Genomic DNA, 17250 nt, shown 5'->3' with positions numbered 1-17250 from the left:
GAATGTTGTTGACCTTGGATCTGAAAAAGTCAATGAAGCTGTTACATCGCTGCTCTGTAGCCTCAGTAGTGGGAGATGGTTGTGGCTTCAGGAGATGATTTATGGTAGAAAAAACTAGCTAGCTAGTTATAATAATAATAATAATAATAATAATAATAATAATAATAATAATAACTTGCATTTACATAGCACCTTTCAGGGAACCCAAGGTCGCTTCGTTATCTAACCAGTAACCAGCTATACATTACCACTAACTCTAAACTAGCTTGCTAACTTACCTCTAAATATGGATCTGGCTGGGGCTAAGTTAATTTATTTGAGGAGGTAAACACACACTTTATTTGTTTTAAGCACTTTGTTTTAGATTGTTATTCTGGAAAACTATGTAAATTAACGCATATTTTAAGTAGATAATGTATCATTTGTATATTTAAACATACAAATTCAGAAAACAATAAATGTACCCATCCATGGGTTTGACCTTTCATCTGACTCCGCCTCAGTGTCCTGCATTCGGGTCCACAAGTCCCCTGCCATATTTTGCTCCCCTTCACGTCAGTCGCGCATAGCTCGGGCTGTGCTTGTGATAGAGACATGAGCCAGGTTAGCTTTATGCGCCTGGGTCTCCTGAACACGGAGAGACCAACCCCGAGTCGATCAGAGCTTCCTACGCTGAGCTATGGTAACTTTCCCGCACCTACCGCACAATACCTCCGGAAAACCGCAAAAATTAGGCATTCATCGGTAGGGGGTAGGTGCGGTAAAGTTACCATAGCTCATCGTAGGAATCATTGATCGACTCGGGGTTGGTCTCTACGTGTTTAGGAGACTCAGGCGCATAAAGAACATGAAAAGGCTCATGTCTCTATCACAACCACACCACAGCTAAGCGCGAATCATACGAAGGGGAGCAATATATGGCAGGGGACTTTTCTAGGCAAAACTCCGGTTTTGAAAAAAGCACTCCGTACCTTTACGAGGTGATAACTACTAATAAGCTGCCAATCCAAAAGGTCTATCATATCAAAACATAATCTAGGGATGTATAGGAATAAGAAAATCACATCTAGGATTTGCCCAGAATTTGGTAGTGAAAAATGGTTTGGCCCAAGGACTACTAGACCTAAACTCATTTCATCTTTTATAATATAAATGAGTGTATAGCCTTATCGTTACCATCCCCCTCCTGCTTTAGTTTTCTCTCTCTCTCTCTCTCTCTCTCTCTCTCTCTCTCTCTCTCTCTCTCTCTCTCTCTCTCTCTCTCTCTCTCTCTCTGCTTCTATCTCTGTGGGCTGCCTGTGTGTTAACCTTGACAGCTTTTGTGAGACTGTCACCCTGGTCGCGGAAGTACACAGGGAAGCCTCATTGGCACTCAGTGTAGCGGGAGAATTCCCCATTGGTGGAGTGTCCCGTGGTCATGTGGCTTTGTGTGTTGACAAAAAGAATCTGCATTAATTATATCCTTTCTTCATTCGCTCTCAGTGGTTCATCAAATTAACTGGTGAGAAGCTAATAGAGGTTAGTGTGTGGACTGGAGAGACACACACACACACACACACACACACACGCCCACACATGCACGCATGCATGCCTGCCCACACACACACACACACACACACACACACACACACACACACACACACACACACACACACACAAACCAGGAGAACCTGCTGAATTCTCGCAGAGATTTGGCTGCATGTGAGAATTATCTGTAAAATCCCATGCACAGATGATCATGATCACGGTGTGCCAAATCATGAATAAGATTCCTCTCATGTAAACACACCTATGCCCACATGGACGGTACTGTAAGTATTAGCCCCTGTGGCAAGCCAAGTGGCACAATTTGAATACTAAGAGTGTTTTTGTCTGGCATAAGCTCATCCCCTCTCAAGGTTACATCCCCTTTGTTCCGGGTTACTGAGGGACGATGGAGCAAGGCTAGTGCTGGTGGGGGGCTTTGCATTTCCCCTCACACAGAGTGACAGATCACATTCCACTGGCCAGATTTACTTGAGAAGCCGGTGACACAATCCAGAATTACACCCTGAAAGCCATTTTGAAGCATTCAGCTGTGCTAGGGGCATCACCTCACATGGTAAATGGGACTCATAAACCATGCATGAAAAAAGGAATTGGTTTAAATTTACTGCGGTTGACTTTTATTTGGTGAGGCTGGTCACATTGCCAGATGGACTGGATATAGACTGCCCCGCTGTGCTGACAAGCATTTGCTGGTGGTATCGATATGAAATCCGTTTTTCAGAGATGATGGTGTACGGCAGTGTTATTATTATCTAATTTGTGTCTGTGCTTTAGGTTTACTTAGGCTACTGATACTTGAAGTTCAGATGGGAGAAATAGGCCCTTTTAGTGGCTTTAAGTAGACCATAATCACCCTTTTTAATGTTTAATGTGTTTTTTATATTGAACATTATGTGCATTTAATAGTCCAATTACATATTTTCTCTCTCATCACCTAGTTATGTCAAAAGTATTAGGTTTTTACTGAAACTGTCTTGGTCGAGCAATATTTCCTCCTAAATATTTAATCAGTGAGTGTACATATTATCAGAGCTTTTTCATGGGCAAGGGCATGTCCTCATTGGCTCTGGTCCTTCCCTCTTTGATGAGGAAGAAAGAGCTTGAGAGGGGCTGTAATTATTTTGACATCATTTCGGTGCAGAGCAACATAATTAGAAAGGCTTGATTTCCTTGACCACAGCAGGGGATTGAAATTGCAGGCCTAGCTTCGACCAGGACATTAGGAAAGCAACTGAAATAGCTACTGGTGAGTTTATGTTCCTCTCTTCCTCTGGGTTACAGAGCGCGGGTCTGTGCAGTCACCATAACACACAGCAGGCCGTCCAGCAGCACTTCAGGGACCAGCTTTTATGTGGCGCCTCTTGTTTTCGAAACCATCAGCCCTAATTACAACTTTGTCATAATCTCTTTAGCATGCAATATGTCCGAAAATGTATCCCCCACTGTCTAAGCACCGCTGCCCGAATGCAGGCACAAAAGGGGAGTTTTATGATCTGCTATTCAGTGTAGCACTGGTATTTAGTTTTTACGTGTGAAAAGATTTAAAAATGGGAGAGTTAAAAAGGGCCAGCACTTGAAAATGTGGGAACAGACTCTTGTTCGTAGACTTGTGTAGGAATGTCCACCGTTTTACTGGTACAGGGGGCAAACTCGCCATTGGCCTCCTGCATATGTGGATCGTAGTGTTAAAGGGAGGCTCCCTCCTCCTCCTGAGAGCTCCAAGTGAAATACAGCACTCGCCTTTGATTGCTACTCTCAAAAGTAGTATTGTGATACCCTAGTGTTTGTGTTAATTGCCCATGTAACTCTTAGCAGTTTTGGGTTCTGAATGAATGGAGGAGTTCTCTGTCTCCTCCTGCCCATCCCCCCTCCTAGCCCATGTTGTATAACACCCTGGCACTGTGGTGAAGCTGTGTGGTCACACAGTGACATGGTTACTGCACACAGCTAGCATAGCGACAGGAGGCCCTTCCTAAACTGCTTGACCCCAGACTCGCTTGGACTGTGCTCATCTCCATAACTCAATGGGTCAAGAATGTTTCATCTCTTCTTTTTTTTTCGCAACACCTACATTTTAGTTATAGTGTTAGTTTGGACATTTTACACCCTTTTAAAGGAGTGTCCTAGAAATAGGATCTAGCTATCCTACCAAAGAAAATGTGCAAAGAATGTGTAAAAATAGGACCACTATTACCCCTGTCTATCAGTGTCTAGATGCGTCCACGAGAGTATCTTTAGTGTAGCCCAGAGGTACTTGGGGCAGGGGAGCTTTTCATGTGTGCTCAGAGCAGCCTGCCCTATTCACTGCGGTGTTCTGTTGTAACTGTTTAAACAAGCTCAAAAGCCACTGACAGTAGATCTGTGTTTTTAGGCTCGTCTGCTCGCATCCAGAAGTCAGCCAAAGCTTAATTACATAGACATTTGATAACTTTGCTTTACTTGCCATTCATTACTTAAGAATTCTTCCATTTAGGGATGATTCATTCACAATGTCTTTGATTTGAATCTTTTGAATAATAATTCTGATCTCTCTGGTCAATAGGTCTTTCCGAGGCCACTGTGACCACAGGGCTCACTGTGTTGGTTGAACACTTCACAAGTGTTTGAGAGTGGCCAGTGTCTGGACTGGAAGCATGCAGAGGTGTCAGTGCACCAGGGCCTGTTCCTGTTTTCTGGCATTCTTCTTTGTTTAGGAGCCTTTTTTAAACACAGGACAGCTTTGTGTCCCCTGTGGCAAGGCAGAGGAAGAAAACTGCCTCTCTGTTTCTGATTATCCCCAGCAGCCAACTAATTTCACTCCTGGAGAGCAGAGCTAGCCTAGCATTAGTGTTGTTGGCAAATGCTAATGTTCTGCTAGCCACCCCTGTCCACTTCAATTTGTTTAGCCACACCGGCCAGACTGGCGTCATAGATAATCTGTGAATAGGATCCCAAACAAGAGGTTTGCAATGGTCCCTGAATACAGAAACCAAGGCTAATTGACATTACTGTGGCTCACCACATCTGTGATTCAGATCTAGCCTGGTCTGTTGACGCAGGAGCAGCGTTATTAGAAGTTGGTCATTCATACATTTTAATGTGTGGTTAGATGAGAGGGTGGCTTTAATGCTACAAAATAGATGACTTTTCTTGCTTTGCTCTCTCCATTTGGAATGGTCTTTCCACGCAATGTCGGCTTTTGTCAATTAAAGGTCTCTGTTTTCCATTTACACCTAAGCTGGGCTATCAAGGGGCCTATAGTGACTAGGCTAGGTGAAATCATTAGCAGGTCTGGAGCCTGTCTAGTCTGTCAGCCCCCGAAGTCTGTCAGCCCCCAAGCTCAGAGGAACTGCTATAGGTGAAATAGGCCCACAATGTGTCAGAGTAAGAATGTCCATGACAGATAGAGACAGAGGAAGAGTGTCACTGGAAACATGAAACTCTATTCCACACCGACAACAGGCTTAATACCAGCAGAACAGGTTCCTGTGTTTTCAATGTCAAGAGGGAACGCTTGGCTTTCAGACTATTACCTGGGGAATAGGAAGTGGGTGACATTTACTCTAATTTTCCCAGAGATTGGAAGCAGCGTGAACACATGGAGGCTGAACGCATACTGTACTCTCGAGTCTGTATACTGTACTCTCAAGCTTATCATCTCAGTCCATGTTTCTGAGATTAGCCTACTGGGTTAGTGAACCAATGTGGGCCCCCTATGATGGCTTATCAGGGCCAATGCACTCAGGAGATGTGAAAGGGCATTTTCCCACAGGTAAGGTTATCTGCTGGAAGCTCTATGCAGCTAGCTTGCAGCAAGAACACCAGGTTTTTTTGCCTTTGGCTTCTCAAGCCGCTCCACCCTTAACTGCTGAATTAGATATGTTAGTTCAGGATCATTATTCTTTCACACACATGAGTTGTACTATACAATGATGTGCTGTGTTCGTACCGTTTATTATTGTCGGGGAAAAAACAACAACACTAAGCCGCCTTGCTGTTTGCTCACAATACTTGTCCAAAGGTTTCAGTTAACTTCTCCTTGGGCCATGGTGGTACAGTCAGTGTTGTCAATGACTCACATGTTATCACAGCTTAGTGGTCAATGACACTTCGCTTATCTGCGCTGCCAAACTAACTGGGTGTCCGTCAGCTGCACGCACACACCCACACGCAGCAGCAGCAGCAGCAGCACACAGCATGTGGCTTTACATCCTGATGATCTTTCCTCATACATCATTGATCACTCCCTGGATGTAGACTGGAGAGTAGTTCTATCTCTCGGTATCCTAAAGGCATCTGAGAATGTCAGTTTGATTTCATAGCATGGCCAGAAGCAGCTCTAAGCCAGCTCTCTGCAGCTGACCGTGCGGAACAAAGTATTAGTACAAAAGCCCTCCTCTCTGAGGAATGGGTTCGTTCTGGTGTCAAACCTTGTTCAGGTTGATTAGATATTCTCGAGTCCACACGTTTGGCGGTATCTGATCTGGGAAGAGGGACTAAACTAAACAAACTTTTTAAAATGTTGTGTATTTACAATTATGTTATGGCTAGGCTTGTATTTAAGCAGGTACTGTCGGTGAAATGATGTTCTAAACAATCTCTCGCCTCTCCTTCTCTTTGTCTCTTTAGTGGGTGAGCTCCACACCCACAGCGCCCAGCGAAGGTACCCGCCTGGCAGTGCCACCCAGGAGCCAGGTGGCGCCCACCCCTATGCGCCAGAAGATGTGTTCAGACTGAGCCTGGCCAAGGGAGTGTCCATGTCGCTGCCCTCCTCACCCCTGCTTCCACGCCAGTCCTACATGATGCCCCTGCGCTCCAGCAAGAGATCCCCAGGTACTGCCTCACCCTACGTCATGCCACCTTCATCTCACCCGTCACCCTAACCCACCTCATCTCACCCCTCCTCACTTTACCTTAGCTCACCCTGCCCCACCCCACTTCATCTCAACTCGCTCCTAAACTTTGCCCCTTAAAGCACTACACTACACTGTAGTATACTACATAATATATAGGCTACTGTGTACTACACACTAATGTAATGCCGCAATAAGACTATACAACTCCTCCTCTGGCTGGGGGATTTTAAATCATACTGGACTGTGGTTACTGTATATAATGTTTCATATGTCTATTTATGTCTATTTTTATTTCTCTTTTATTCTATTATTCAATTGTCACTTTATTTTGTTGTTGTTTGTGATGCTGCTGTAACACCTTAATTTCCCCCTTGGGTATCAATAAAGTATCTATCTATCTATCTATCTATCTATCTATCTACACCACACACTGCACTACATTTACTAGGACAGGCACAAAGCGCTGTTGGAATTCAGTTTTCTTGCTATTTCATTCCCGGGCTGGGACTTGTTCTCTCTCAATGGACACTCTCTGAAAGTAACTTTCCTGTCTTCCTTCAGGTGCTATTGTGTCAGTGTTGAAGGTGTCAAAGGACTGACAGTCATTTCAGTTTAAACCTAGAATGGTTGCAGCTTTGAGCTTGGCTCCTTGAAACAGTCTTTCAGTTCTACTGCCTGTGGTTGTTATCCTTGAATTTACTGTCTTAGTAAAAAAAAAAAAAAAAAAATCTAATACGTGGAGCCCTACTTTTCTACTCAGCAGTTGCAGTCAGCATGAGTGCAGTGTGTCTGAGACAGGGAGGAGGAGGATGGTAGGGGAGGTGGAGGATGGGAGGGGGGTGGAGGATGGTAGGGGAGGTGGAGGATGGGAGGGGGGGTGGAGGATGGGAGGGGGGTGGAGGATGGGAGGGGGGGTGGAGGATGGGAGGGGGGTGGAGGATGGTACAGGCCAGGATATGTTTGTGTCATTGTATCTCTCTCTATTTGATCAGCTTCTGTCAGGGTGGTGGTCCCTACAACTACTGAGCTTGTTTACACTCTATTGGTTCTTAATGGGCGTGTGTGTAATACTGTGTATACACAATGTCTAATTGTTAGTCCCCTTTTGCCTCTTCTCATCCCGATGTCGAGAACATGGCTGTCCACAGCTGTGGCGGGTGTGCAGTCTTCAAAGCAGCGGAGACGGTTGTATCTGGACTTGTTTCAACCTGAGACTTTGTATTGTAAAGACTTAGCAAAGAGGGGTGAGATCCTTTAAGTGGTCGCTCTCACATCTGGGACTCATCTGTGCGGTATCTAGGCTCTGTTCTGAGTGCTCTGTGCTTTGATCTGGCCGATAGCCTAAGATGTGTTGGCATGTAGTCTTTTGCCCTTTTAGAACCAACCAGCCACTGATGTTGCCCATGTTTACACATTGAAATATGATTATCTTATAACTAAACTGTATTTGGAGACAGACGATATGAGGGCAACAGTTGACTTTAGCCGACTTCACCCCACTCAATGCAGCTGTAACTGTATTTTGGTTATGTTTGGATATGTTTTGAATGAGGTTTCTAATGGGGAGTATCCTGTTCTAATTTCAGCTACAGTTAGCTTGGGAATATTCCCCTCTGATCCAGACTGTTTTCATTTGAGCGATTGTGGTTGCCTCAGCCTTTTTTCCCTCTCAACCCTCATTTGCTATGCCCTTTTCTTCCAAATCTCTCTCTCCACAGTACTCTCTCATACAAACGTTGGACTACATGCAGCAAGTTCATAAAGCAGCATATGCAAATGTTCTTCGTTTGAAAAGGGGGCCTACGATTGCACATATGCTTACTCTGTAGTTTATATTGTGCTAAAATGAGAAAAAGAAGTAGCTGTGTTAGTTTGGAAACTATAGTGAAGTAGAAGAATGTGAAATAAATCCATGTCCTCTGAATGCCATGTCCCCTTTGTTCGATTCAACTCCTACAAACACCTTGTTTTCATCCTCCAGGCGGCGTTGGTATTTGCCATGATTGTTTTAAACCCATCAAAGGGAACCCTGATGAAAAGCACATTGACAGAGAGAGCAAGCGAGGGAGAGGGAGAGAGGGAGGGAGGGAGAGGTGGAGAGAAGTGAGTGGGAGTGGGAGGGAGAGAGAGAGAGCAAGAGAGAGAGTGGGGGAGGACAGGGTTTCTGAAGGTGAACAGGGCCCCAGAGAGAGAGAGAGGAGAGGAGAGAGGGCACTCATTTACAGACACATCCCCATGAGGGCACTCTGAGACAGAGGAGTAGAAAACCAACCACAGCGTAGGAGAGGTCAGGACACCGCTAGTTTAGAAGGTTGTCAGGGAGAGAAAAGGAAAAGGAGGAGGGTTGAGTGTGAGCACTCCACTCTCCCTTGCTCACAGGTAAGTGTGAAAAACTACAGGGGGAAAGTTCACACCTCCAGTTAATAAACCCATACTGTCGGAAACATCGCAGCTCTCACAAAGAAGCAACAAGGGCCATCTCGGGCCAACATGGGTATCATGTTTATTAAAGAGATATTATTTCACTCAAATTACCTTCCAGGGCAGAACGCAAGCAAAAGACCTATTACCGTGGGAGAGCGAGTGTGTTTACTCTGCTCTAGGTTGAAAATGTTTATCAAAAACAAGAAAATGTCACGACCCCCAGTGACATATCATCATATACAGACGTCATGTCAGAGAATGGTTGATTGGTCCAGGCAGCTTGGCTCAGCTCAGAAACATGCCTAGAGTTACACAGAGGTAGGTTCCGGAAGGCTCCAGGGGGAGTGGCTAGCTCTGCCACCCCCACAGTTCTGAGACCTGTCACCCGTGCGCGAGTCAACTCATCTCCCGGCCCAACCCATCACAACCCCCCCCCCTATCCTCCCCATTCATTCACAATGACCTTTGTAGGAAGTGGTTGCTCTGATTTAAAACGCCTTTGCGGCTTGCTTCGTTTCCCGACAGATTGGATAATCTATAGCATTGTGGAAGGCTTGATTTAATGGTGGGGGCTTTCATGCAAACTTCAGAGCGACACACACAGAAACATTGAGCTAATTAGGAGAGCGTGACGAATGTCTCAGCCACACGGCCCCCCGATGCTGTTTGCCTCCTTTGCAGCTTGCCGCTTTGATCAGCCGAGCAAAGAGCTTTAACAATGAAAGCAACACCACAGACATGTGTTCTGCAGGACCCCCAGTTTACAGTCTGAAGTTTTACAGGTCCCGGTATGTGACTCTTGGGAGGGTGGGTGGGGTGGGGGGTAGAACTCCGCTTCAGGAATGGTGTTACTGCTCCACCAGTGGGACGTGGTGGAGTCCTGGGCAACTCCATAGTGACCTCCGCTGGTCATGACAGGGCACTGATGCCATCAGTGTGTTTTCTTTTTCTTTCTTTCTTTTTACCACCTCTTGTCCTCAAGGTCGTACTGCCACATTCAAACAGCCCTCTGGTGCCTCCGAGATGGGCAGTAACACCACTGCCTTGTTCCCGAACCACAGGCTTTATTAGTGACGTTGAATTTCCCCTCAGAAGATGGAGTAGGGGGAGTAGCAGCGCTTCGACTTGTTCCTTTTCCCTGGAGCGTTTAGGTGTATGGACATTTGGAGTCATATGAGCAACAATTAGCTATGTACTCGCTGAAATCCTTAAGGGAAACATAAAACAGCAATTCGTGACGTATTTATCGTCTTCTCGGGCAGCTTATCATTTTAATCAGCATTTATAGAGAATGAGGCTCGGGGAGAGCAGAGTCCCTCATTGGCCGTTTCGCATTGGAAATCGTTCAACTTTTATGCTTTGATGGGGTGGGGAGGGGGAGGAGCTTCTTTGGCCCCTGCTCTCTATGGTTCAAAGACTATTTTTATTTCTCTATCAGCGAGGCAGATGTGCAGATCTGTGAAGGAAGGAGAGCACACAGTGCAGGACTGTTGCTAGTGTGCTGATTCATATCAGAGGATTTGAAAGGTTCCCAAATCCGAATTATTCCTTTGCCCATTCAGGCGAGGAAATGACCGTATCGGGCCCACTGCTGTGGATGGTATTAGTTTTGATAAGGCCATGATACACTGTTTGGACACTTCCTGTGACTAGCCTATACTTAAGCCCTGACTCCCTCCCGTCTCCTTCAGCCCTGTCCTATAGGATCATGCCCTATTTAGAAGCAGGCCTGGATGAGTTTCAGCCGCTGTCACATAAGAATGATACAGATCCTTTTTTTTTTTTTTTTTACCTCCTTATCAATAAAACCCCCTCTTGGTTCCTGGTAGAGAAGTGAAGCCCTACAGTTCACTCAAAGTTCACTGGGCTTGTGGCATCTGTGAGTGATGGTGGACTGTTTGAGCCACTGGTTCTCCTATTATCAGTCAAGATGAAGGGAAGGGAAGTGCTGTTGCTTAAATGTCAGCCTGCGATAGTCTTCCCAGAAACACCATAGCAGCAGCAGCAAGCGAGAGAGACACACACACACACACACACACACACACACAAACACACACACACACACACACACACACACACACACACACACACCAACATACCATTTCCAGGCAAAACAAAATATCTTTGTGATGACTAAGATGCACAAGGTCTTGACACACTAGTCAAGTTGTTTATTGACTCGTTGCCTATCTGAACGGGTCAGGAGAAAAGAACAATAGGATATCTGAATAATGGTTAGGAAATGCATCTATTTGTATACAATAGCACTGCTTCAGGGACTATTGATTTCTTTTTTTAAGGAAGCAGTAGGATTTTATGAATAGCAAATATTGGCAGTCGCACATAGGAGAAAGATTGCTCAACAGGAGGCAACAGCGAGATAATTAGATTCATGTCAATAAAGAATTATTGAACACTGTGGTGTTGCTAAAGCACTACGGTTTTATCACGGCACACCGTGTTTTTCCAGTACATTTGCTAATTCTTCCACAGATGATAACGGAAAGTGGTGTATGAAAGGAAGGCGAACGTAATTGATATAATCTATTCTTCTGACACAGGAGTTCTACCATGTGCCTGAATATGATAGCAATCTTTTTATCAGTGGGTGACTTTCATTTCCACGTTTGGTCTCGCCTAGATGTTCTCACAATAGTCATTTCTCCTTTAATAGATTTTTTAGAGATGGCACATCTGAAGTTCCTATTAATTATACAATATGTGTAAATGTTCCCTTTGAGAACATTTGCCGTTACCGTCCTGAACTGTGCATTGGCTCTTAATCTGAACTTTTTTTGTCTCTGTGAAGTGGGATGTGTTTCCACATCAAAGCCAACGCCATAGCCGTGGAGGTATGTCTCCTGATGTCACCCCTAGAGCATTAGCAGTAACTTTGCAGCCTCTGCGGAGATATTGATGCACTTTTGGGAGCTGTGCTATAAAGGCCTTGTGAAGGTAGAAAGGGTCCTTTGAAAAGTATTGTGATGGACGAGGAGGGAAAAGTTCTATCCAATTCTCCACTCCACTGCTCCTGCACCTGCTCCATCATCTTTAACAAGTCATACTTTTGATCCTCAGTAAAAAAAAGAAAAAGAAAAAAAATTCTGTATACTCCAGAGATTGTCACCAACCAAAACAGTAATATAGTATTCCCTCAGTGTTTTTCCAGATTCAATATACTGATGAAGTAGATATAAATATGTCTGGTTGGCTCCTGGTGTGCTTATGCTGTACACCATGTGGTTAAGGTAATGTGGTTAAGGTTAGTTTGTTTTCAGAAAATGCATGACCATGCATTTCCAACAGAGAGCGATGCATAATTCATTATCTACAACTAAAGGATATGATTATTAGTTGTCTGATGAAGGTCGAGACCAAAACATCATGTTTCTAATCCTAGCAAAATGGACTAATATATTATATTAATGGTTATGGTTATAAATATTGGAATATATATCAAATGCTGCATATCTGTTTGTAGTTGTGATTAATGATTACATTGTTGATTGTTACAACAGAAATCTCTTATCAACCTTTTTAGAACCATGATTTCTGAATGAGTAATTAGATCAGAAGGGCACGGAGGCTTGCTGGACAAGATCTATGTCTCGCTCCTCGCATTATGTTTTGTACGAGAGGGATTGACCAACACCCAAAGCCCTCACTCTTCCGTCTGAATCTATTAGGTTGCAAAGCTACATTTCTAAAACCCCCTTTCATGTCCGTCTGAAGACATAGATGTAGAGTGACGTCTGCGACAGAAAGAGGGGTATTGTCAGATCCCCCCTTATTCTTGCTGCCACAAAGAGGATGTTGTGTCTCAGGAAGAGCTGAAATGTGAAGAAGTCAGAGTCCATCTTCAAGAATGTTGGAAAACTCATTGATGGCTTTTAAGAGCTCGGACAATCACCCCATTCATCATCAGGGCCGTGACATCAACTGGACATCATACTTTCTGACCTACGCTTGTGTTGCTCAGTGGCCTAGAGGTAGAGCAACAGGTGAGTGGTGTGTGTGTGTGTGTATGTGTGTGTCTGTGTGTGGGTGGGTGCGTGGGCGGGTGGGTGCACAGAGCAGGGCCTGTATGTAGAGTGCTCACCGGTCACTGTCGGTTGGCTACCCTTCCTCAGAGATCACTGGCTCTGGCTGCTCTGCACCTAATCCCCCTGACCATCTTACTCACCCATCTATGCCTGCCTCACCCCTTCCCTCACCACTGCATGTCTAAACTCCCAGTCATTCCCAGTCGCCAGTCGCTTGTCTGCTAGTACAATACATCAATATGTCTGCTTCACACTTGGTTCCAGTCTCCATTTTGTCAACAACCAGGAAGAGACTCCTCCCTGCTGCAGAGACTGTCACTCGATGGTGTATTTATTTACCCAGCAACAACACAGGTGGAGTCACGGAGAGCATTTCAGTTGGGTATCGCAGGAATGCTGCGTCTCCTGCCACCCCTCCTGCTTTGTCCCTGTAACAAGCCTTTCAAACCCACTGAACCATCAAGGCACTGCTGAATTAAAGGAACCTGCCTTGTTCCTGGTCAGTTCTCCATGGCAGTCTTATTGTGGCATTGTACTCTCTCCTTCCCAGGCGTTCCAAGTCTAATTCTCTATGCTTTTTCCTTTGCTCAGATGAGCTCATGGTTGCTCTAGGGCAGACATCAAACTGAGATAATACTTATTTGTCTTCTCGGCGAGGGGTCTGAGGAAGAAAGCGCAGAGGCCTCATGCATTTTAATTTGTTATGATTTGGCTCTTGGAGTAAATGTGATTCCCACACCTGGGGAGTTGGGGACAGGTCTCTCTGTTTTAATGGAGGCTGGGATTGTGTGAAGAGAAGCAGATAGATAGCGGGTATATATCAACTCTCAGAGAGGGGGAGGGAGAGAGAGAGAGAGAGACTGCTTGGTGTTTTGTCTGTTCCCCCTTCGTCTGTCCTTCAACTACGTCCCAGTGCCCTCTGTCTCTCTCCCTATCTCTCTCCACTCTTCAGCTGGTTTCATGCTTATTAAACAATGCTATTGCTCATTCGGCAGATCTTAAGTGTAGAGGAGCAGCGCTGTAATGGCTCTCTCCAGGGGCATGCAGCCATTGATGAAGGCCTCGGGTACACATGAAAGCTTCTTACATCTTCAGATGACACTATGGATGGGAAAACAAAACCGTCAATATTTTCTCATTTGGCTACTCTCTGCTTAGACCTGACAACACTACGCTACAGGCCCTATACCTTTTAATAGGCTATCTTACAGCGTCATGCATTATTAAGCCCTTTAACTTGAATTGACAGTAGTAGACAGTCAGGAAAGGCATGTAGCTGCTTGTGTGGATGTATGCCCTGGACAGTCTGGACGGATTGATGGCAGCTGCTGGACTGAAAAAAATCAGGTGTAGTGCTGAGGCACAAATATGTACATTTCTAGCCTGCAAACTGCGACACTTCAAATGAATGTGCAATAACACTATGTGCAATATGACAACCCTAGTCGTCTATCTGTACAGTATAGTATAGTGGATAGTGTCCATAGCCTTTATTTATGTAAACCAGCTCCTTCCCTTCTTTTTTTTTTTTTTTTTTTTTTTTTTTTTTTTTTTTCCTAGCACCAGGGGAGCCACCCCTCCTAAATTTCGTTGTTTGGTACCTGTACTATAGCAATGACAATAAAGACCATTCATTCATTCATTCATTCATGCCACTCGTGTGGATTCCCTGTTAACCAGCTCAGTGGCCTTGCAGTTAGAGTGTCCTCCCTGAGATTGGGAGGTCGTGAGTTCGATCCCCAGCCGAGTCATACCAAAGACTATAAAAATGGTACCCGGTGCCTCCCTGCTTGGCACTCAGCATTAAGGGTTGGATTGGGGGTAAGACATACCAGCGACATGTCCAGGGGGTGTACTTGTACATCATGCTGCCTCGCACTACGGGAACAGGAGATATGCTCCTGCCCCATGGAACATTAGGCTCGAGAACCATCGGTTCTCACGGCTACTTACTTCATGCCACTTGTGTAGATTCCCTTTGACCACCATGTCCACTTTAAAGCATACGGTTTAGATGACTCCAATTACAGCGCTCGCTGTGCATTAATCGATTCCTGAATTAAGTGAATGTAGAAACTGTTTGAAAGTCTGCGATTGTTCTGAGAGGTTGTTGACCTAAACTAAGCGTATATATCTCAAACAGCCGTGTGTCTGTCTTTCCCTCTTTCTCTCTTTCCTTCTCTCTCTCTTCTTTAACTGTCTCAGTGTGACTCCTGGCTAATAGGTTGAGCCTGACCGTGCGCAGATGAATGGAGTCTTAGAACACAGAGAGGCTCTAGGGCCTATCTGTAGTATCTACCTCCGCCAACCGGCTGCCTTGTCTGGCTAGACCTCAGTCCCTCTGTCTGTATGGAGTCCAGCCATAGAGAGATCAGATGGGTTCAGACGCCAACTCACATGTGTTTGATAGAGATCCAGCAGCACAGGGGATGGGGCTCTATGAATGTCTCCCCTGGCTTGGCTCTTGGACTTGGCTCTATTGCTGGAGTTTCCAGCTCCAATGGCTACTGTATTGGGAATGGCTTGTCTGTGTCTCAACGTGTTTGCTCATTGCTCATGTCTCCCTGTAAAACATTTGAAAAGGCCTAGGTTGATAAAACAAACACTCATTACACACTCATCAGGCTTATCAAGGCTATTAATGCAGGACAAAATGTCCAACATAATTGTTGATTACTGGTTTCCACATTCCACAGCAGTGGGCCACTTATACCCTGGCTGCAATGCTCTGTGCATTTCAAGTCGTAGATCCATAGATGGCAGTATGAATCAAGCTGAAGCCCCACCATGCGCTGTGTGTCACAGTGCCAGCGCCATGGCTGCTACTCTGTAACAACACAACCACCCCCATCCCGCACCAGTATCTCAGGCCAGGATCACAGCTGTGGACTGTGGGATTGTTCCATCTCGCGTCCGAGGCGGGGGGGAAGGGAAGGGACGGGGGGGGGTTGTAGGATGTGGTAATGGGAAAAGAGCTCTATCTCCCCTGTCCATCTCATCGTTGTGTTATGGCTGGGGTTACACATGCAGTCATCTGATTACAGAACACTAGAGGAGAACTAGATTGGGTTAGAGCGGGTCAGAGCGGACGCAGTGGGGAGGGGGAGGGCATGCTGGAGTGTTCTCTTATAAATATGAGGTTTCCATCGACTTCCTCTTATTAGGTTTTTCCACTGCTTCATATCGGGTTTGCGCTCTTGTTCCCACAGAGCGGGCTCTCCCTTTATCTATCAGCTAGGATTGCTTTTCTACATTGAGGAGTGATAACTGTTTACCGAGGGATGCGTTATCTAATGTGTCTGTCTTAGCAGGAGGAATGCACTATGACTGTAGCTTTTATCCTTACTCTTTCACACAACTGCATTACAGATTAAGGGTAGTGGTTAGCAGTGGTTTGTTCTATTTCTGTAAGACATTGTCTGTCTGTCTTATATAGTCCAATATAGTCTCGTCATGAGTGACGGAGTGAAAGGAAGCAGTTGTGAGATGTGTTTTGATGGCCCTGTCAGATGGAGAAAGGAAGAACGAGCGGTATTTTGAGTGGCTGGACCTGCACCTTCCCCCGATATCGCTCTCTCACCCACACACACACACACACACACACAGTTGCTAAGGAGCCATGCCCCCACCGGACGCGTAGTGCGTCAGCAGTTGGATCATAAAAAGACAGGCGGGGAGTGAGCAGTGTTCATTGTTGAGCTCTGGGATTGTGTGTTTCTAATGCTGTCACTCGGAGAGGAGAGGAGAGGAGAGGAGAGGAGAGGAGAGGAGAGGAGAGGAGAGGAGAGGAGAGGAGCACAGTAACCTCCATAGGAGCTACAGCAGCAGCCCATGTCCTTGAAAAAACACCTGACTGGCACATATAGACCTCATTCTCCCTCCATTCTGTCACACACGCCAGGACAGGGACATACACACGCCCTCTCACATGCAAAGACAGAGCCCCCTAGATACACACACACTCTGTCTCTGTGGTCTGTATGCCTTTGTTTCTCTCTCTGTGTCTTTCTGTGTGTGGCTCTCTCTATCTCTCTCTCTCTCTCGCTCTCTCACTCTCACACACACACACACACACACACACACACACACACACACACACACTCACACACAGACACACAGACACACACACGTAAAGTCCCTAAGAGGCTAATTGCTGTGTTTTCCTGCTCTAGTTTACATTCCCAGAGCTGACCAGTCAGTGTGCTACTCCACTGGGTGTCTCCAGGCTACAGCCAGCTCTCCAGGCTGTCAGACTGAGCTGCTATTCCCAACAGGAAGCTGCCTGCCTTTGCATGTGTGTATACACGTGGCTGTCTGTGTGTGTGTGTGTGTGTGTGTGTGTGTGTATGAGCGTGTGATCTCCACCAGCCAAGTCCGTCCCGCTAGGACACTCCCGCTCT

At 45.6% G+C, this 17250-nt stretch overlaps 1 protein-coding gene across 2 annotated transcripts in view; it reads left to right on the top strand.

The window, feature by feature from the left end:
• tanc1b (tetratricopeptide repeat, ankyrin repeat and coiled-coil containing 1b) overlaps positions 1–17250 on the top strand; it is a 117634-nt gene that overhangs the window by 30474 nt on the left and 69910 nt on the right. For both annotated transcript variants that reach the window (XM_080537135.1, XM_080537134.1), the window contains exon 3: positions 6157–6360. In XM_080537135.1, the coding sequence (XP_080393261.1) occupies positions 6157–6360 (204 nt within the window). The remainder of the gene's footprint in view (positions 1–6156; positions 6361–17250) is intronic.

The sequence above is a fragment of the Nansenia antarctica genome (assembly GCF_963989245.1).
Source record: "Nansenia antarctica genome assembly, chromosome: 7".
Classification (NCBI taxonomy): domain Eukaryota; kingdom Metazoa; phylum Chordata; class Actinopteri; order Argentiniformes; family Microstomatidae; genus Nansenia; species Nansenia antarctica.
The sequence above is the reverse complement of the archived record's forward strand: the minus strand, read 5'-3'. Positions and strand labels throughout refer to the sequence as shown.